The sequence below is a fragment of the Microchirus variegatus genome (assembly GCF_963457635.1).
Source record: "Microchirus variegatus genome assembly, chromosome: 7".
Taxonomy (NCBI): Eukaryota; Metazoa; Chordata; class Actinopteri; order Pleuronectiformes; family Soleidae; genus Microchirus; species Microchirus variegatus.
Window position 1 is genome coordinate 10,164,461 of NC_139808.1, and position 23,405 is coordinate 10,187,865.

The 23,405-nt window shown below is 40.3% G+C and overlaps 1 protein-coding gene across 1 annotated transcript in view; it reads right to left on the reverse strand.

The window, feature by feature from the left end:
• The window catches only part of magi3b (membrane associated guanylate kinase, WW and PDZ domain containing 3b), a gene marked incomplete at both ends in the record, with an annotated part of 151,408 nt that extends 132,145 nt beyond the window's left edge, over positions 1-19,263 (reverse strand). The window contains one exon of the mRNA XM_083892262.1: positions 18,957-19,263. Within this exon, the coding sequence (XP_083748388.1) occupies positions 18,957-19,263 (307 nt within the window). The remainder of the gene's footprint in view (positions 1-18,956) is intronic.
• Positions 19,264-23,405: the final 4,142 nt, after the last annotated feature.

The following is a 23,405-nucleotide window of genomic DNA, read 5'->3' on the forward strand; positions in this document are numbered from 1 at the left end:
GACGAGCAGCAGCAGTAGAGGAAGAAGCAGGTGCTACAAGTCAAAGTGCAAATGAGAGACTGCTTTAAGTCCCATTAGGACACCATACGTGGCACATATAACAGCATACTTACGGTTTAAATACCAGCATGCAGGTGCAGGATAGTTCCTAAATGTGCTTCACTTTTGCAAATAAAATCCAATTTAAAAATAAGTCAGTAAATAAATACAAATCCAGAGGTTTTTTTTTTCTTTGCTGTGTGGCTGGTACCCTGCAAATCAAGCTCCTTCAGCGCCAGCTGCCACCACTCAGCTCGAGTTGCTTTTCATGCACGCTGCTGCTGCTGCTGCTGCTGCTGCTGCCTTGAAGTCACATTGGGGGGTGGATGTAGAGAGATGCCGAAAAACATAATGAACGTGATGTGACGCACACGAGAACGAGCCACTTTTGCGCCCTGATTTTGTTTTGGATTCGTTAATCAGCGGCGAGATACGTGCTACCATGCAGCAGGATCTGATATTCAAACACATTTCAAGTGTACTGAAAGACCAAAGTTTTTAGGGATGCAACGATTACTCGAGTGATTCGAGTAACTCGATTACAAAAATTCCTCGAGGCTAAAACTCTGCCCCCGTGTATTCGTTGAATTCCGATCTCACGCGGTATGCGGCCTGTTCAGCGCAGGGATCATTGTTCCACACCGTTTGGACCGTTTCAACAGACGCACACCGCACATCTGGATTTCAGGTGGCACGATGGCGGAAACGGAGAGTGAAAAAGGCAGAAAATGTCCAAAGTGTGGGACAACTGGCGTACCACAACAGCACGTCCTCAATGAGTCAGCATCTGACCCGAAAGCCTCCAGTTGCTAACGCTAACACCGCCGCTGTTTCAGTTTGTTCCGTCCTCTCTAACTATACTAACTGGAGAGTATTACCCTTACTCACAGGGAACTTTCATTAAACACTTTCCATAACTCACTCTAAGTACAATGCAGTCTCTTTGCTCTTATCAGGTACAACAACAACAATGTGCTGTGCGTCAACTAACACAGTCCGTGTGGAAACGATACCATCGTTACAGCCGCCACACGCTAACGTAAACATTGATTCTAGCTGATTCAATGTAGCTTACTAGGGCTACAGCTATGTTTGTAAACGTGTATTCTACCGATTATTCCTCGATTAATCAAGTAATCAGATTTTTTTCAAAAAAATATATATTTTTGCGTTTTGAGTCCTCGATTAATGAAAAAAAAACTGGTTGACTTGATATTGATATTCAATATTCGATAGCTGCAGCCCTATTCTGGATTACATGAGGTGCAAATTGTTGGATTCTGTCACAAATTTCTTGGTGATTATATAACCATTACAATAAACTGTAGTGCTGTAGTGAAGTGCAGTGCTCTCGCATGCTTTTTCCTCATCCGAGCGCCACGACTGTACATTACACAACAGAGTTTAATCACAGCTGTTAGCGAACCACGGCTCTTCCATCTGTCCTCTCCTCTGATAGCTGCGCCCTCATCAGGTGGGACTAGTGTGTGAAGCCATCTGTAATCAGATTAGGCAGTGACGTGGTGGACGCGGGGGCCTCTGCATCCACCCGTCATTCCATCACACTGTTAGTAACATCTGTGTCATGTGGAGAATCATGTGCGTGCTGTGAAAGAGACGGATTAATGTGCTGGTGTGTGTGTGTGTGTGTGAGAGACCGTTCTCCATCAGTAGTACAGCAACAGGTCCTCTGTTGTTTTTAATCACCTGCAGAGTGAATATGTCAAATATTATGTCAAAACACAACAGACATTTACAGATTTCTGTCATCCTTTGCCAGTAAAACCAAGGACCATGGAAAACCAAGCTCTTATTCAATAATATTGTTTATAATAATAACACAGTAAAATAGTTTTGGTTGACAGCTGACACGTGTGCACAGTTTTTGACCAATCAATGTGAAATTTTTGTTATGGTTAGATGATCACCCAAAATATATCCTCATTAAATGTTATTAAGTAAAAATTCTAAGAACGCCTTAAGGGCAAAATCTGTCAAAACACGTCATATTTAAAGGAAATCTGCTACGTGTATGCAGTATCAATCACTCTACCATCAGAATAATTTAATCAGATGTGGTCCAGATTACAGATTTGGCAGCGATTTATTATTTTCATGGGCTGTCCCATTTAACAAGTTCAGATGTGTTTATCTCAGCAACACCCGACATATCAGGATAAATTGTGTCATGGTTATATACACTACCGTTCAAAAGTTTGGCATTAAAAGTCACACTTTTATTCATCAAAATATTTGCAAAATGAATAGAAAAATATAGTCAAGACATTGACAAGATTAGAAATAATGACTTTTATTCAAAATAGTAATTTTGCCCTTCAAACTTTGCTTTCGGCAAAGAACCAGCAAAACTTTCTTCAAACGTGATTAGCAAACACAATGTACCATTAGAACACTGGAGAGATGGTTGCTGGAAATGGGCCTCTATACACCTATGTACATATTCCATTAAAAACCAGACGTTTGCAGCTAGAATAGTCGTTTACCACATTTACAATGTATAGACTGTATTTCTGATTCATTGAAAAAAGTGCTTTTCCTTAAAAAAATAACCCTAAACTTTTGATCGGTAGTGTAAGATAATAGGCAGAGCCGGACAGTAACGGAGTACATTTACTTGAGTACAGTACTTGAGTACAATTTTGAGGGATCTGTACCCGAGTATCATTTTTAGGGAGTACTCATGAATTTACTCAAGTACATTTGAGAGGCAAATATTGTACTATTTACTACAATACATTTCTATCCATCCATTTTTCTATCTTCTATAAAAAAAACAACAACAACAACTCCATGGTCAGATTTAGTTGAGAGACGAAACAATGGCTAAAAGACCTCGGCATTTTAAATTTGAGTGTAGTAACCGTTTCTGGCCACATTCCTACATATGGCGCCTTGAAGAAGCATGTCATGGTGCGTACACTGAAATAAACTTCTTTACATTTCTAAGCGAGAGCGTTGCCATTGTGCTATTGCCTTGTGGGCAAGTGATAAATGTTAAATAAAGCAACATGGTAAAAAGAAGAAAATTACTTATTTTACTTTCAATTCCTTTTACATTTTTCAAGGTATTAACATTGGTATTAACATTTTTCATAACTCCATGTAGGATGTTTCTATATGTAAATGTAAGAACTGTGGCAGTAGTAATGCAATATTTAGAAAATGTACTCTTGTACTCTTGATACTCAAGTACTTTTAAAAAAAATGTACTTTAGTCCTTTTACTTAAGTAGACATCTGACTGTAGTACTTTTACTTGTACTTGAGTCAAATTTAGCAAGGGGTATCTGTACTTTTACTCAAGTAACGAAGCTGTTTACTCTGTCCGCATCTGATAATAGGTTATAGCTATAAGCAGGTAAAGTTCTATACATATCCACACAGTGGATCACAATGTAAACATTTCAGGTGCCGGTTTTTAAAACACAGGTGACACAAGTGTTAGTAAGTCTTGTGGGTAAAGGTCTGTGCTCTCTGAGTGCACGCCGTTCGTGTTTTGTTGTTCTTTTGTGGGAGAAACACAACAGAATATGAAATATTCACCATTGTAAAAAGTGAACTGCTGTCATGACACTTGTTTTTCTTCACATCACATGGTGTCCCCATAGAAATGTCCCAGCTGGTGCAAGCTGTACAGATGTTATCCCTAACGCTGGAGCTGGTCGGAGCATTTGAAGCAGTTAAGCGATAACACAACAGGTGAAGACGGAGATGGAATATCGGAAAAGTGATGGAATAATGATGGAGTATTTAGATCATCACTGAGATAATCACATGAAAAAATATATTACTGTGTCCCAACTTGACCCAAAAGGAGAGTGTTCACATTGCGTAATCAAAAAGAGGAAAGTGAATGCTTTCAAAACAAAATGGGGTGCCTACAGATGACCATACACAGAGATAATGCTAAAACATGGAGCACCTGTCGCTGTGCAGCTCCTGGGAGCCACCGCGCGTTCTCCTCTCTTGGTAAAGAGCTCTACCAACCACTTAGAACCTGGCTGGCTGAGCTTGAAAGATCCTACGTCCAACCTGATGTCTCATTGGCATTCAGTCACACGCCTGCAGCAAGGCAGCAATTGGAGAGCTCAGCACAAGCTCGCCACCATTAAGATTCTACAAAGCCAGCCATTCCCCAGATGCCACAAGCACACAGCGAATCACACAGCCAAGGAATAATAAAAGAGCCGTGGAGGGGATGAGTGGAACAGCTGGAGCAGCCAGCGACACGGCCAAGACGGAGACGCAAGAAGAATTTTGGTGTGAAATTTAAAGACTTTGCTGTACATAACGCTGATGAGAGCAGCAGCCTGGTTAGCCGTTCAGTGTATCTGCTAATGGAAAACGATACACTTCCAACGACTAAAATCACCAGTGCAAACACATTACTGCACTGGCCACTCTCAGCCGCTCCATCCCACCCTGTCATCTGCAAAACCAACACCGTGACCACTTTGTGATGAGCCCCATTACTGGCGAGCCCTCCCATCATGAACCTGCAGAGACAGCGTCCCACGGGCCAATCGCTCCTGCCTGTTTGTGTCTGCCTATCAACACCCCCACCAGAATCCAAAGCTGCTTGCTAATCACACTATGAAAGAGCAGACTAATTCAGATGTCAGGGCCCATTACCTGTGAGCTGTCTAGAGGTGACCCGAGCCTCCTATCTGCGGTGATAAACACCAGCTGGAGGATAATGCACATCTGGATAATAGGAAAGTGGGAAGTGACACTCTAGCCAAATGTGCAATCACTGAACACAGCTGAAGGGCAGTGGAGGGACTACAGCGTGTAGCAACCACTGTTGTATAAAGATAACATCGTTCATGACAGCGCTATGTTAGTCAGCCACCTTATGGCTCCCACTCTTCACTCGCCATCCACTCCAATCTGCTCTCAGACATTGTTCAACCCCACCACACTCACACTCACACTTGTGTTCTGTTCTTCAGTCCAGTTCTATGTTGGACTTAATATCTATTTCAAACCTACATGAACAAGTATAGGCAGGTTTTTTTGTTGTTCTTTTGAAAACTAAATAAAGACCATTCATTCATTTTTTTTCCCTCAGTGAGTGGCAGTAAATGGTAAGATGAGTGTACTTCTCTCGTCTTGATGATCTTTACCGACACTAACCTTTTTCGCATACACATTCATAAGTGCATCTATATCTATATATAGATATAGATACTATATATCGAGATATAGATATACTATATATCGAGATATAGATATACTATATATCTATCTAGATAGATATAGATATATACTGTAGATATATTCTATCACATCTATCATACCCAGTGCAGCTACCAGCAGAAACCTGATGTTAAAGGGCGGATTCACCCATTTTTTTTCCCCACTTGGTCAATGAAGAATAAACTTAAAATGACTATTATACTGATGTTTTTGTTAAATTCACATTTTAGTCGGATTAAATTTGACCATTGACCAAAACACAGTAAGTAGGTGTAGGGCTTTTATTTTCATTGACAGGAAGTGACTTCAACTTTTTGTCAATTTTATTTTATTTTATTCAATCCCGATGAACTCTGTTGTTGTGGGAATTAGACATGTGTCTCACATCCACTGTCTGATGATTGGGTTAGGGTTAGGGTTACCCTAACCCTGGGTTAACACATTTATCTCTGGAAAGTAGTGCTGGGCATGTTAACAAAGTTTCCATGACAACTGACCGGAAAAAGACGTGCATAACGTCAACTTTACGTGACTCCCGGTTGTTAAAAAACGAGTCTCTAAAATAACAAAGTTTTTCATGCCATAGCACCGGAGTCCAGTCACCGTTTACCAGTTAGCTCCATTAGCTGTGTTAGCGCCTTTAGCGCCTGCAGTCGAACTGGAGTCTGTTTATTAAACGAAAAAAGCAGCTCTTCAAATAACCAGCGTGTACTGCATATGTGTGCCTAAAGTTTAGCGTTACTTTGGAGACTCATTTTAACAAATCGGGAGTCAAGTAAACGTCATGCGCACGTTTTTCCGGTCAGTCGTCATGGAAACGCGTTGCATGCATTAACGTTGACGCCGTTAACGTGCCCAGCACTACTGGAAATTCATTTTTTTAAAAACTATATTTTTTTGGGTGAAGTGGCCTGTCTTTCTCTGGGGGACACACAGGCATGTAGACGAACGGAGCCAGGGATCAAACTCCGACCTTCCAGATGGAAGACAGCCCACTCTACCACAACCCCATAAAGCACCAACGAGAGCACCGACAATTTCATGGTTATAGTTTTGTGTCTTTTATTTCAGTCCTGCTTTCAAACTCTGCAATGACTGAACAATTTTAGGCCTTAAACCGATGATAAAAACCTACATCATGCCAAGTGCATCTATTCCCGTTGAAGGAAAAACAGCCAGATGTTTTTGGACAACTAACTTGAAAAAAGGGACTAAAGTGATCCTCTGAGGAGCAAGATGAAACCAAAAGACAAAAAAAAGAGAAAATAAATATTCACACGCACACGAGGGACGATGTATTTTTGTACATTATGGTTCCATCACAAAGAGCATCTTTTGGGAATTTCTAAGCTCTTCATAACATCCTATTTTGGCAAACGCACAACATGACTAAATATTTTTGATGAAATTCACAGGCACGGGTACTGACACAGTACAAACACAGATATGTAATGCTTTATCAAAAAGTGACGAATGCCTGGATTTGTAGGAAAAAAAAATGCAGACATCTCACAAAGGTAATGATGAGTGGAATGGAGCATGGAAAAATCTGAATTCTCCAACAGAGCAAGCACAAGGAACAGTGGGTAATGAGGACAAACAAGATGCAGGTTGAAAAATAACCACTTTCTATACCCATTACTCCTCATCTATTTAGTGAAACCCAAGCCCAATGTCAAATTTACACTATTACCGCTGAATAAACAACTAAAATGTAGAAAACGCTTTAATGGCCTCCTAATAAAAAGATATTTACAGGTTTCGGAATAGAATTGGTTCATTAAACCACAGTGTGAATGCTAACAGCCAATTTAAGACAACAACCGGATCTTTAATTGGAACAGAGGGCGACGACACAGAGGAGCGGCAAACCTTCATACCCACCTACTGATGAAGTCACATCAGATTGTGTTTATGTATGTCACAAATCATAAAATTTACCTCACGAGGCTTCATAAAATAAAAATATACCGCAGGGAAACCAGCGACGATGTTAATCCGCAAATTAGAATTGTATGTTTAATGGCTTTATGAGAGCAATTGTAAGCTGCAATACTTAACATTACAAGGGATCTAATTATATCATGTTGAATATAAACAGGTTCCCACAATGAGGTTCTTCACTGTAGGTAATTAGATGCCAGTTGGAGAGATGTTGTTTGATAATCTTGAATCCTGATCAGACCCCCCTTTGTGTTTTGATGCCATGTCATAATCATTTCACATTTTTACTTTCTGCCATATTTCCACTAGGTCTGTTCGATTTTGCCCAAAAATACAATCCCTATTTTCTTCTCTCAAAACCCGATTTCCGATTCCGATTTTTAAAAAGACAACTTCGCTGAAATGTTTTCGGCCTGGTAGCTTGTAGCGGGGTCTCCAGCACATGAAGCAAATGTTGGAAGCCAGCCTTTTCTACTGTGTATATCGGGACCGTGTCTATTGCTATTTGCAACACGACTGAATTCGGTCTTGTCATATGTTACATAACGTGAAACCAAGCTGGCAGAGTTACTTGCTTCGGAGTTGGTGGTGGTGTCGCCGCATCCGCGTTCTCTGCAACACACTGCTGCCATTCCCGTAGGTGGTTTTTGCTGGAGGCGTTGAAATAAGTTAGTCGTGCTGTGGTGTTTAACCGCCACGGACTTAAGAAAGACTTTACAATGTGGAGTATTTTGCTTTTCATCCAAAGTGTCGAAGCCGTACCACCCTCCACACAACGGACTTGCTCTTCTTTTTAGCGACGAAATCGAACGCCAACACGTTCGTTTACAATCTGTGGGGAGAGAGCGCGATGGGAGGACGGAGGCGGAAGTCACTACGGCAACACAGCGCAGCCTAGATACATGAACGGGGGTTGTACCGTAAATACCCTAGTTAAAGTGTGAAGTTGTTGTTTTTTTACGATTTTTCGTGTTTCAACATTATCCTAACTAAATAATTGCGATTACAATTTAAAGGTCCCATATTATGCAAAATCAACTTTTTAATAATTTTAATACTTATATTTGGGACTCTGGATGCCAAAGTGTGAAAAAAGATGACTCACTCATGGTGTTGTGGTCCTCCTCATTCAAAGTACAGGAGATGAAACGTGATGTTGACTTCCGCGCTCACTGGGACGCCACAAGATGTTAAAAGGAATTGTTGTCTCGTGGAACTCCGCTTTGTCCGTAAAACATGCGAGAGTGCTGGCAAGGGCAAGGGCATCCGAAAACCAGAAGTCCGCAAATAGTTCTATTCTTGGCTCCACAGTGCAGCACAGAGTCCTACACAAACGTACAGCCTCAGAGGATTTATCTGTCCAGTGGATGCATGTTATATATGACGGCAATGTGCCTGCTAGAGCCTGCAAATGATCACAGGGTCCAACTAACAACCATTCACTCTCACATTCACATCAATTAAGTGTTCACTTAACCAATTCCCCCAATCTGGAAGCTGGAGATATGCCATGCACACACACAGAGAGAACAATTGCAAACTCCACACTCCTCGGGCCAAAACACCCACAGGTGTTTCTGACAATATTCTCTTTTATATCCAAGTAATGTAGAAATGAGTATGAAATGCACTCTCAAAATTTAGACTGTAAAACGTCTTGTCAAGAACGCAGTTTACATTGTGATTACTGCAGGTGCTGTGGAGAGTTAAACAAGAGCAGCGCCAAGATGATTAAAGTGGGAATAACCAGAGATGTGCTGTTCTCTTTGATCACTTTACTATAACACCACTGGTTATCATGCGCTCACACACACACACACACACACACACACACACACACACACACACACACACACACACACACACACACACACACACACACAAGGAGTAGCCGGCTGTAATATAGATGAATTATTGAGAACTTGGGTGGGGTTGTTTTGTAGTTGCATTAGGGCTCCGTCCACCTCATTCCCACCAACTCCCACTGTCATCCACCCCCACAAACACTCTACAGTGAAAATGCTACAGGACATTGGACAGTTCTGCTTTGCAGTAACATTAAGGAGAAAATGGTGCAGCACTGCACTGCTAAAACATAAGTCGTTAAATTGTTAATCCATAAAGGAAGGAAGATTTTTTTTTTTTTTCCAATGAGACCGACTTATTAGAGGCAGTAATTTACTGGAGCCGGACAGATTGACCATTTGGCCATTAAGACCAGCCAATGTGAGCTTTTCACTGATATTGTATTATTGTTTGTTTGCTGATATAAAATGTATTTTGCTGAACTAAATGTAGAAAAGCTATTTGACCGTTGAAAATAGTGCCATTTAAAAGGTATCAATAAAAATGTGTAAAATGCAGAGAATATGTGCATTGGTGTTTACATTTTATAGGAAACACTTATGTATATTTTCTTACTTCAAATTCTATTTCCCGTTTCATTAAAAGCGCTTCTGCCTGCACATTAGAATTAATCTTTAAGGGACACACAGTACACATTACATGTGGTTACGTTACTAAGTGACGACAGCCATCACAGTGTATTTTTAATAGAAGATCAATCTCAGAGCAATAAACAATATTGGCAGAGCAGAGGAGCAGGGAGGAACGTGTCGCCAGAGGCAGCGGTGAAAGTCAGTAAGACATTAATGAGGTGAGGTTAGAGGGTTGAGAATATTCCAGTTATGAAACAACACTCCAGCTAATTGTCTCACTCCAGCGGCCGAGGCGACTGCTATGCATTTAGTTTGACAATCTTCTCGCTCAAGTGACCCTGTGGACGGCATCAAAAAAAAAAACTGCCTGTTGAGTGTGATGACATACCAGCAGCCAGGTGTGCTTCTCATCTTAACATAAATGAGGGTTTGTGTGGAATTTGCTGATGAAAACACATTTAATAAAAAAAACATTTATATCAATTGTTAAAGTCCCGGTAGCCATCAAAAAAATAGAGCTGTCAATCAATAAATAAGTAAATTAAGAAAAACACTGGTGGCCCTGTGTGGCCCTTGCATTCCTGTTTAATTATAATTTCATTCAGACCATATGGAATGATTGGCACATGACCCAGACAATGTTAAGATGTGTAGATTGTCAAGACTTGCAGACTCTGGCATCACAACTGTAGTGTGTTACTTTTAAATAGAAACGCATTTCCATAACCTTGAAACCACTGTCAAATGAGTTCACACTATGCTATAGCTCAAGCCTCCACATGACTGTCACTGTATTTCTTAGTATAACAGAGTTTAGATCGTGTATCACCCGGTGACATTCCTGTGCTGCACGCAGGAAATTATTTGTGTTACGTAAAATTATGCATTATCTTCCATCCATAACTTCTACCACTTTATCCTCCACATGGTGCCAATCCCAGCTGACTTACACCTTGGAAAGGTCACCAGTCAATCACAGGGACACATGAAGACAAACAAACATCCACTCTCACCATCACACCTACGGTCAAATTAGAGGGTCCAATTTGCCTAATCTCCAAATCTGCATGTTTCTGGACTGTGGGAGGAAGCCGAAGAACCCGGAGAAAGCCCATGCACACACGGGGAGAACATGCAATACATTCTGCAACATAAATAAACATAGAAAAATAATAGTTGGAGAGGGCGCAAACATAGAAGTCAAGAAGGTAGAAGTCTATACAACCTACTGTTTTAATCCTGGGTCATATTGTGGGATCTTGCAAAGATCCAATAATACACTCTAAAGCCAATGTCTGCCTGAGTATAGAATCCATTTTCAGGTGAACGACGCCGAAAACAAATAAGGTCCCATCTTGTCTGCTCACAAAGACCTAACAGAGGCATAATAATAACAACGACAAAAACGAATGATGAATAAATACTTGGCTTATATTTTCCTATGGTTAAAGTCTTCAAGGGTCCACGGTCTCCAGATTAATCTCCACGACAGATGAGCACATCCATCTGTAACTCGCTCGAGGTTCAGATTTAATAAATTTGCGAGGGACCAGTGTCTAGATTTTGAAGGATGGGTTAGAGGGAAGGACACAAGAACGCAACTGGAGCCACAAGGTGTTATTAGCAAATGCATATTGAATATATATATATATATATATATATATATATATACATATAAATATATACACATATATGTATATATATATATATACATATATGTGTGTATGTATATAACATCAACATCTCAAAGACAGCACTGTATCACAACATGGAATGCTTTATCCCTGTATCTCCTCATTCACAATCATGAATTATTCTTACTTTCTCTCTGTCTTTTTCCAGCAAATCATGCCTTTACCATGAGCTATGATTCACGTGCACTTTAAGCATGAAATGGACATGTGACTCTCTTTGAATCCTCAAATGGATATCGCCACAACATACATGACAAAACACTCGTGAAGTTACACAAAGTGCAGTAGTTGTATACTACAAATTATTATTAGCACAAGCTACGCACAAAGAAAATAAAAGGAAATCTAACCAAGTCACAAAATATACTATAAAAGTGTCAATATTATATGAAATATTGCATGCTTGAGTTTTTCTAGTATCACTGTCACAGCAATAACATTGCGTGCTATCTCAACATGCGTGTGTCACAGACTCTGTGGCTCCCAATAACAACCAGCAGCATGTTAGTACAATTAGGTGTGCTAACCACACTCAGGTAAACTCACAAAGACACGTCCAGAAGCAAATTTACTCCTGCTCTGCACACTGTTATTCTCCATCTCTCACCATGTACTCACTATGTACACCAAGTTCTCCAGTCCATGGATCTCCGTCTCTCGTGCAGACAACAGAAGTTACGGTATATATATTATAGTCCAACTTCTACTGAGTGAGTGAGTATCAAACTCAAGTTGCTCTTGATCACTTTTGTTACTCTTGCTGTGTCTCAATCCAAGGGCTGAATCTTCAGGGGGGAGAAAGAAGTCAGCGGCCGTGAGAAACGAGACAGTCCAGCACACACAACTCACCCATTCCCCTTCTTTCTTCTCCTAATAAATTCCGATAATGAAGACTGCATGCTACAAAATAATGTCCTACAAAAGTGTCAAGAGGACCATAAAAAGAGATTGTTCTGTCCAGCCATACCAACACTATAGCATCTCTAATCCAACTTTTCCGCATTATCTCCCATGAAAAATTGAATTTTCTTAGACTTAAAGTGTTTTCCTGGTAGCCAATCAGTTCAGAGCAGAATAATAGAGGTTTCTTTTCATCGTTGCTAAAGCTGCAGTGTCAGTGTGATTAAATGCAACAGTTATTTGGGAAATAGTAGGTACAATAAGTTTCTCAACAATGGAGCAGGAACTGATGAATCACCTAAATTAAGGTTTCTGCTGGGGTGATTTTCATTTTGGAGTGAAATGAAGTGAAAACAGTGGAAGCGCTCGGAAGAACGTATCTGGCAATGTAACATACTACAGCATATTTTAGATAATAGTCAGCAGTAATGTAGAGAGTGTACATATTTGCAGTTAATGGGCTGAAACATGTCAAACACTGGTCTGGTCCTTTAAGCTCTTACACTGGAACATATCAGTTTCAGTAAATACAGCCACGGCTGATGCCGTCTTGTTTTATATTTTAAAAAAAGATCCCACTATCTCAAAATAATGAGATAGTATCTCGAAATAACGAGATCTTATCTCGAAAATAATGAGATATTATCTCAATATATTGACTTAGTATCTCAAAATAATGAGATAGTATCTCAATATATTGACTTAGTATCTCAATATATTGACTTAGTATCTCAAAAATATTGAGATAGTATCTCAATATATTGACTTAGTATCTCAAAAATAATAAGATAGTATCTCAATATATTGACTTAGTATCTCAAAATAATAAGATAGTATCTCAATATATTGACTTAGTAACTCAAAATAATGAGATACTCTCTCAAAATAATGATATAGTATCTCAATATATTGACTTAGTATCTCAAAATAATGAGATACTCTCTCAAAATAATGATATAGTATCTCAATATATTGACTTAGTATCTCAAAATAATGAGATAGTATCTCAACATATTGACTTAGTATCTCAATACATTCACTTAGTATCTCAATATATTGACTTAGTATCTCAACATAATGAGATAGTATCTCAATATATTGACTAAGTATCTCAATACATTCACTTAGTATCTCAATATATTGACTTAGTATCTCAAAAATAATAAGATAGTATCTCAACATATTGACTTAGTATCTCAGTACATTCACTTAGTATCTCAATATATTGACTTAGTATCTCAACATAATGATATATCTCAAAATATTGAGATACTATCTCATTATTTTGAGATAGTATCTCAAGATAGCATCTCATTATTTGAGACACTATCTCAAGATAGTATCTCATTATTTGAGACACTATGTCAATATATTGAGATACTAAGTCAATATATTGAGATACTATCACATTTTTTTAAGATAGTATCTCATTATTTCGAGATACTATCTTATAATTTTGAGATAATGGGATCTTTTTTTTTTTTACACTGGCGGAAGTGGGCTTCCATAGATTTCACTACCTCTTAGGGCCTTCTGGCCTAGAAAGCCGTATCGGAACAGTTGAAGGCAACATACAGTTACATGCATATGAGGCATCAGTGCAATTATAAATCAAACAGAGGGCAAAAGTATCCACACAAGTACAAAACGGCCAATCATCTCATAGCAGATCATCACGATCAGTGCCAAAGCCCGAGCCGACAAATTTACTGGATTTAGGGGAGTTATGTGCTTCACGGTTCTTCAGCTCCAAGAAGCCGATTGTCAGAAACATCTCTACAGCGTAGTCGTAGAACAGATGTCTCTACTTATTTGACCGAGCTCTCTGGGCTGCTGTATTCCCACTTTCACTCAATCAAAGTTTTTCTTTTATTTTTTTAGTACTTTGCAAATATCTTTGCAAGAGACAAAGCATCGCCTGTCAAGTGGATGATTCCATTGAGAGGCACTTCCTGATATGAGAGGTGCATTTATGTGATTAACCCACACTCGCACTCGGTTCATACAGAAGCTTTTTGGAGCTCATGTCACTCTGTATTCATCTCTATTTGGTGTGATCAGCAAGTATTAAGGAATTCGCTGATGTGCCAGAGGAAGTAGGCAAATCTAAATGTGATGTAAAGTGGGCGACAAATTGATAACATAAATAGAATTCGCCGCTGCTGTATACCAACTCAAGTTGTGCAATTTTACTTCAGAATTCCAACTCCAAATTTGGCTTCTAAAACTCATGTTCTTACTCACTTCTACCATTTTATCCTCCACATGAGGGTCGCTGACGCCAATTTCAGCTAGAAAACTGGAGAAAACCCAGCACACACAGGGAGAACATGCAAACGTCATGCAAAAAGGCCCTTGTTCGCGTATAAACAAAGATTAAAATGCATTTATCTTTAAATATAGACACTATTATTACCAGACTTTGAGCATTTCAATTAAATAACAGTCTCCTACTCCTAGCACTGCTAGCATTGGTAGCTAATGCTACCAACATTTGCATATCTTTTTTTGTCAGAATCATGGATTCTAATCATCCATGATTCTGTATCGATTCATAAACTTCAAAAATTGAAATTTCTTTTTTTGAAAAACCACACAAAACACCAGCTTGTGTTATTTGTGTACAGTTTATTTTTGTAACTTCTGGGAGAAAAAGGCAGCTAGCCTAAGCTTTTATTTATGCAAGTTTTTTTTTTGTACAGGAAGTAAGTTTTTATTTGTTTTGAATGAATAAATGTTAACTTTTGTCATTAGTTTGCCTTTGTGTGATCACATTATCACATTATCTTATACAAACTGTATTGATGCCATAATTTGCCTTAACACACTATGCAATTTTTGAATCGAGAATCGGTTGAATCGATTCGTGACCCTAAGAATCGGAATGGAATGGAATCGTGAGCCACGCAAAGATTCACATCCCTAGTAGCCCCGTATTGTCACAGAGAGAGCCGTGACATGTCATGTTCTAGTCGAACGGGTTCAGCCTCGGACTCGCGACTCCTCAAAAAGTATTTGCTTTGTCGGTAGCCTGCCGTCTGTGGCTAGCATTAGCCATGTGGCTAACTAGCCCACAGTCGTTTGTGTAAACACAAACAGACAAAAAAGAAGAAGCTATGGTTGTGGAAGAAAGAGGTCTTGTTGTTGTGGTTGACCTGGTCCTAAATGTTCTATATTTATTTCCAAACTAACATTTATTTATTTATTTATTTACGATTCTTAAATCTTCTTAATAAAAAACCGAAACTTTGTTTTACAACCGGAAAACGTTTTAAAAGTACCGAAATAAGGTACCGTATTCCAGATGCCGGTACCGTATCGGTTCAATTATGAACGGTACCCATCCCTAACTGTGACCCTCCTTCACGCCAATCCATGCAGATTTGTCAACATCCATCAGCTCCTCAGCGTCGCTCCTTCCCATCAGCCGCCACCAGTGTCTGGACTCCTGGAGGGTCTACTGCTCCTCACACGGCTAATCACAACAACAAGGGCGGGAAAAGTTCTGCTCAAATGTCAATCCGAGTCTCTGCTGCTGAGTTTCCAGTGATTTTAAACGTGCACAACACACACGGCTGCAGAAAGCGCGTTTGTGTTTTCACACATTCATGTACAGCCAGTCACCTAAGTGCTGCTATGTCAAACTATTCAGAGTCATCATCTATTCAGCTGCGTAAAAAAATGGCTGCACGTTGCGTGTTGCGATTGCACAGAGGCGGATGCTGCAAACAGACATCGATGCTTTTTTTTTTTTCTTTTTGGCTGATATTTGTATTGGAAGGCCCAGGAGGGAGGAATTCTGGGATACCGTTCATGAGGTTTCTCATCACCCATCCTTTTCTGATCCTGCGCTGCGTTAATAACCTGCGAAAAATAGATCCCTGCATCGCACGCGCGGCTTTTAATAGAAGCATCTCCTCCCAGCTTGATCAGACACCTGCAGGAAACGGGCACGTCGTCGTCGTCTCCCTCACAGCTTCATTGTGAGCGAGAACTTCATTTCAAAGTGTCTGTACGTATGTTCGCATGTGCCGTGTTTGACAATGTATAAGTAAAGCCTGTTTGCAGCCCCCAGGAGAATATATATACGAAGCAACTATAGAAAAGTGAGTGTGCGTCTCTTTCAGCTCACATTCTCCTTCGATCAATAGCTGCGATAGATAATAGTCTCCATAGAGACTTGCATCTCGCATCCTGTCTCTCTCAATCACGGCCCCATTTTTTTTGTCTTTGCTCTATCGCCGTCCTCCGAGCTCCGCCCCCAAACAGTCAGCAGGAGCCTGGCGAGCCCCCACCAGCTCCAGAGGGCAACGTAGGCAGAGTACAAGAGGATCTTAGAAGGGGCACAAGGGGGGGGGGGGTAACATCTGGTAGACTCAGACAGCCTGTCCGTCGCTGCTGGCCGCTGTCATGTTATTACAGCATCGTGGGCTTCCTGCTAACAGCTGATCCTCCAGGCCCCGCTGCCTCCATCAGAGTGGAGAAAATCCACTCGCTGACTCAATTATGCAAGAGGTGTGAATTAAACATGAGGCTAGCACACAGGAATGTATACACACGCCGCCGATGTGCGCTCATGCACGACGTACGTAATCATACGATATAACAAGCCCATCTGTATGCTTACACCAGGGTGGGGGGGGGGTGTGTGAGGCCCTTTTTTGCACACAGCACACTGAGTAACTGACCCATGATGGTGGCAACTTAGCATATGATTGAAGAAGCAGCATATGGACGTATAACGCACAAGAGACATTTTTGCTACATGTGATTTCCATGTGAGATTTAAAGAACAAAAAACGGTCTCACATGGGAGTCAAGCCTCAGGCCAACGTCAGGGCTGATGGAAAGTAACGAAATACATTTACTCAAGTTACTGTATTGAATACTTTTTTTGTGTATTTTGTATTTTTTAAGTACAATTTAAAATCAGGATTTTGTATTTTACGCCACCTACCAATCATTGCAGTCAGTAGAGTCTCTGCTGCCGAGCAACCATGGGTTGCCAGTTACGCCAAAAAACGAAACCTAAAAGACCTTGGTATTTTGAATGGCCACATTCTTACATATGGCACCTTTAAAGTACATTTCAAATGAACTACTTTTTACTTCTACTTGAGTACATTTACAGATGACTACTTTTACTTCTACTTTACTTGAGTACAATATTTTAGTACTTTTTCCACCTCTGCCTCACGCTCATCAGACTTCTTTTATTTAAATGTGTCCTTCTGTCTTCTGTTTGTTTAAGAAAACAAGGACAAACTACTAGTAACACAGACACACGCACCATAAGTTAGCGTGTGCACAAATACAGCTGATCTTTCAGGATCTTGGCCCGAGGTCGTAGGACTCAGCTGCTGCTGTTGTTCATGTAACCTTTTGTACTGTCTCAGTTGTTGTTTAGATGTTCCAGCTCCTCTCGCATGTCCGCAGCGGCGTCAATGAACAACACAACTTCTGCTCTCCGCTCGGTACAGCACAGAGAGCAAGCAGCAGCATCACCAAAGCCATTAGACCTCATTATCAATGTCTGGAAGTTGTTGCAGCGAGCATCCTGGGAGAGTTGGATGTCGAACGATGGGACAACAAGATACAACACGGCTAACCACTTTCGCTGCTGTGGCCAATGGGCAGCGGAGGAGCCTAAATAATGGAGGAAGTAATTAGGCCTCATTTCTATGTATGTAAGTGCACTTAGCCTAGAAGGCTCCAACTGGGCTACATGCCATTACTACCATTATCACTATTTGATCTGTCTGAAAAGGGGGATCGGAGAACTGCATGGGCAATTATGGCACAGGACAGTGAAAGGCTTACATAAGTGAATAGGGATGTAGTGGTGTGTAGAGACCTGAACTCACTTATTTCACCCTTTGTTATCATTGGTTTAGTTAACTTTACCTGACCTGAAGAAGAAGCAATAACTTAAAGGTGATATATGTAAGAATGTGGCCAAAAACGATTACTACATTCGAATTCAAAATACAGAGGTCTTTTAGGTTACGATTTCTGACGTAACTGGCAACCCGTGGTTGCTCGGCAGCTGAGACTCTACTGACTGCAATGATTGGTAGACGGCGGTAGGTGGCGCCACATGCCAAAACATGATTTCAAAACATAAACATGATTTGCAGTCTGCAAAATATTTTTTTTAATGCTAATATATTTGGCTGTAATGTTGTTGTTGGTGAGTTTGTTATATGAACATTATTCCTTAGTCTCTGTGACATATTAGGAGGATTGTATGGCCAGTTGCTTTAGATTTATTACATAATGCACCTTTAACTGATTACTAAATGAACCGTCAACTATTTTGATGATCGGTTTGAAGCTTCTTTCAAGATTTCTGATTGTTTTAGCTTCTTAAATGTGAATAATATATATGTTTAGTGTTTGACAAACACTGATCAACGTTTTTTTTTTACATTTTTGTGGACCAAACGATTAATCAAGAAAATAATAGACAGATTAATCATTTACGAAAATAATCGTTAGCTGCAGCTCCACTTATTTATTTTCCTTGCTTTTATCCTTGTGATCACAGACGAGGTGCCACAGATGGGAACCTGTCCCTGCAAATCATCATCATGAGGTTTTTCTGTGTTGACATGATGTCACTTATCATAACTCCCATCTCACAAACAGAGCTCAGGTGTCACAGCAACAGCAGCAGTAACAGCAACAGAAGGAACTGAAAGCAAAAGGAAGAAGGGACGCACCTGGTTTCACCGTCTTCAAGCGAATCGGCTCCCGAAAGTGGCGAATGACAGCCAGGGTGTCTCGGTTTGTAAGTCCACTGACGGGCGTCCCGTTCACCTCCAACAACACGTCCCCGTAGTAGGGCAGCTTCCCGACGTGACACACCAGCACGTCCAGCTTCATCTGGCCCAGGTGGGGGAACTGTCCCAGCTCTGCTCCCCCCAGAACCTCCACCACGGAGCCGAAGTCCCCCAGGTTCCCCCATGACACCGCGCACTCCACCACTTTACCGGACCAGTGTTTCTTCTTCTTCAGCGTTCTGGACATGGTTACTCCTCTTTTTTGTTGTTGTTGTTGTTCCTTCTTTAAAATCAACGAACGATCTCACCGGTTACAGCCGATTTCCCTACAGTCAAGGCTAAATGAGTTCGAAATAACGCGACCTGATAAATCCTCCAGAGCTTTTCTCCCGGCCAGCTGGGGATTTCATCTTCCTTGCTTGCCGGCGTTAACGAGGCGGATTTTTTTTTTTTCACGCGCGAATAACCCGCTGAGGCTCCGTCATCCCACGGGTTTGCGCTCCGCTGTGCGCGCGGTTGTCTGGGCTGCAGTAAATCCAAGCGCTCCTTGTGCGTAAAAAGACAAGTTGATGGCGGCGACGTGGATGAAAAAAGGGGCGACAATCACATTTTTTTTTTTATGCAACTCTGGAGTCAAATCCGTAGCTCGGTCAAAAAAAAAACTGGATGTAAACACAAGAGTATTTCTCTCTGACTCGGCGGTTGACTGCTGTGTGAACTGTCAGTCGCTGAAATGTGGGGCGTCAACGAGAAATCCCTCGTACCTGCGCGTATGTATGCGCGCGCGTGTGTGTGTGTGTGATTGTGTGTGTGAGTGTGTGTGTCAGGCTGAAAATAGCAGGGCGGCAGCCTTCGTTCAGCAGTAGGCGGTTTACGCAGTTGAGAAGATCCAGCCCCACGATGACTGTGCTGGGGGAGACATGTGCGAGTGTGTTTGTCTGCCACAGGTTTGAACACAGCCAGCCGGCAGCACACCTGGCATCATCATCATCATCATCATCGTCACTACCACAGCCACGAGAGAGAGAGAGAGAGAGAGAGAGAGAGAGAGAGAGAGAGAGAGAGAGAGAGAGAGAGAGAGAGAGAGAGAGAGAGAGAGAGACGTGCCCAAGCTCCGGAACGCCCACTTTACGCAGCAACAGCGGTGTTTAGTCGGCGTTTTCCACACCCTCGTGCGTGCTCCATCGTCTGGTGTGCTTTAAAAACACATACACACACACACACACACACACAAAAAATCAACTTCATTCTGCACGTTAGAAGGAATAAGTGTCACATATACGTCTAAGTACAAATACACAGCGCGTGAAATCCCCAATATTAACCGTGCAAAACAAATGACGCCCAATTAAGGCTCTTAATTCGAACAGTGATGTGAGTATATATTGTTGGAGAGCGACCGACGAGTCCGAGCGGCTTCACAGTTAAACGTCTCCACAGCTCCACCTAGTGACGGCACTGCGCGCAGTTTTTATCCACTGCTCCACTTCACCACTTTTTTCTTTTTTTCCACCGAGGTCTATATTTGTAACCTACATAAACAACACTCTCATATAATAACGCTCGAGCGCATTCAACAGCGGGATCCACGAGACAAGGGTTGATTTAACCGCTGAACAGGCGCGTGCACAGACATGTCAGGGGACAGGAGCTCCAGAACTACTAAAAAAAAACTAAAAAAAAACACTCTTATTGATGAAAAACAATGAAAATGTTAATTGAGAACTGATGCACATTAAGTAAAGTAAGTAAAATGCACCCTTACCTTGTCAGTTGGAATATATCTGCATGTTTACTGCTTGTTTTTTTCCTCCTCTTCTCTTTGTAAATGCAGTAACATTTACTTTTGAGCAGGTTGTTGTGTTCATGCATCATGAATTATCCTCACGCATAAGTAGGTCTCGTGCTGTTGATGTGACCTTTTCTCCAAGAGGGCACTGTGTGTTCGCCCACCTACACTCAAGGCCTCCGTGACCTAAGAGAGCTCTGCAGGTTTTAGCATGAGCTCACACACTCGCATTAACATATTTGTGTTATTAATCTTAAAGTGGATGAGATGTAAATCGACTTTTTCATATTTACTGATGCGGGTAAAAGGACTTTTGACCATTCTGCACCATTTGCATGGAATATGTTGCCTCCACAACATGCACTTGCTTTTCACTATGGAAGCCCATTTCCGCCAGTGTAAGAAAAATAGAAGAAAAGATCCCACTATCTCAAAATAATAAGATAGTATCTCGAAATAATGAGATACTATCTTAAAATAATGAGATACTATCTTAACATAATGACTAAGTATCTCAAAAATAATGACTTAGTATCTCAATATATTGACTTAGTATCTCAAAATAATGACTTAGTATCTCAATATATTGACTTAGTATCTCAATATATTGACTTTGTATTGCAATATAATGTAATGTCAATATAATGAGATACTTAGTCAATATATTGAGATACTAAGTCATTATTTTGAGATACTAAGTCAATATATTGAGACACTAAGTCATTATTTTGAGATACTAAGTCCTCATTTTGAGATACTAAGTCAATATATTGAGACACTAAGTCATTATTTTGAGATACTAAGTCAATATATTGAGATACTAAGTCATCATTTTGAGATACTAAGTCAATATATTGAGATACTAAGTCATTATTTTGAGATACTAAGTCAATATATTGAGATACTAAGTCATTATTTTGAGATACTAAGTCAATATATTGAGATACTGTCATTTTGAGATAGTATCTCATTATTTTAAGATAGTATCTCATTATTTCGAGATACTAAGTCAATATATTAAGATACTAAGTCATTATTTTGAGATACTAAGTCAATATATTGAGATACTAAGTCATTATTTTGAGATACTAAGTGAATATATTGAGAAACTAAGTCATTATTTTGAGATACTAAGTCAATATATTGAGATACTAAGTGAATATATTGAGATACTAAGTCATTATTTTGAGATACTAAGTCAATATATTGAGATACTAAGTCAATATATTGAGATACTATCTCATTATTTGGAGATAGTGTGATCTTTTTTTTACGCTGAAAATGTGAAAATAAAAGTTTTGTTTAAGCATAGATTTGAGATTTAATTACATTTCTGAAAATGTTACTTTATCTCTGAGGATAAAAGTCTTGGGCCACAGCTTGCTTTTGCTGAAACCTCTCCAGTGCAGCGTTATGACCATTTAGGCAAGTTGACTTTAAAAAAAGGACGATGAAACATCTGCTCCTTTTCTGCTCTTAACTGTCCAAACGAGAGTATTTACAGTGCAAATAATCAGCTTGAGATAGATTCATATGTGATATTTAAGATGTGCTGATTGATCCATCAGTAAATGCAGTTTAATGCCATGAAAGAAAACATCGACTTTAATAGCTGCTGAGAGCTGAGGCAGCATATGTTGACTAATTCTGCTCAATCATGAGCATGTGCACCATTTTCATCACCTGGGACATTACTCACTCACTCACTTTATCACTCATCTTTTACCTTATCCTCCTCATGAGGGTTGCAGGGCACGCTGGTGCTAAGCCCTGCACCAACCACGAGGCCCCATTTGGGATATTAGTACATTGTAAAGGTATGATGGATGATGCTATGAATGTGTTTGACGACTGCCTGTAAGACAAATGCCCCTGAGGGACATTTTCATTTTACTTCTTTACATGTATGAAAGGAGTAACGTGCGTACGTGTGTCTGTGTTTGATTTCCAATTTTGCCGTGTCGCTCACTTCTTGAATCCGTGTCGTCATTTGTGCCAAATTGTGTCACATCTCTGCAAGATATTCACAGGAATGGATCTAGCGGGACGTCTAAAAATAGGTTTTCTTTTTCAAAACTTGAGGACGGTGTGGCGCTAAAACCAGGGGTGTCGAACTCATTTTCACTGAGGGCCACATCAGCATAATGGTTAACCCTCAAAGGGCCAGATGTAACTGTCATACAGAATAAATGTAAACAAATATAATGTAAAATAAAGGTAACTACTCCGTAACTTACTGCTACATAACTTTCTGTATTTATTACTTATTCAATTTCACTCGTCGCATGATGCATATACAATGATACACTGCGATCTAGTGGCGGGATGCCGTCACTTTGTGGGTAACACAATCGCATTGTGGGAAATGTAGTTTATGGTCAACGCACGCCTTAAAGCAGCATAGATCTAATTTAACACAGATTTTTAATCACTTGCGGGCCACATAAAATGACGTGGCGGGCCACATCTGGCCCCCGGGCCTTGAGTTTGACACATGCGCTAAACTAACAAGCGGTTTCTCAATGCTGCAGTTTAAATATTTGAGTTTTGTTAAGTATTTGTCAGACAAACGTGAATCAATGACGCAAAAATTACTTCTG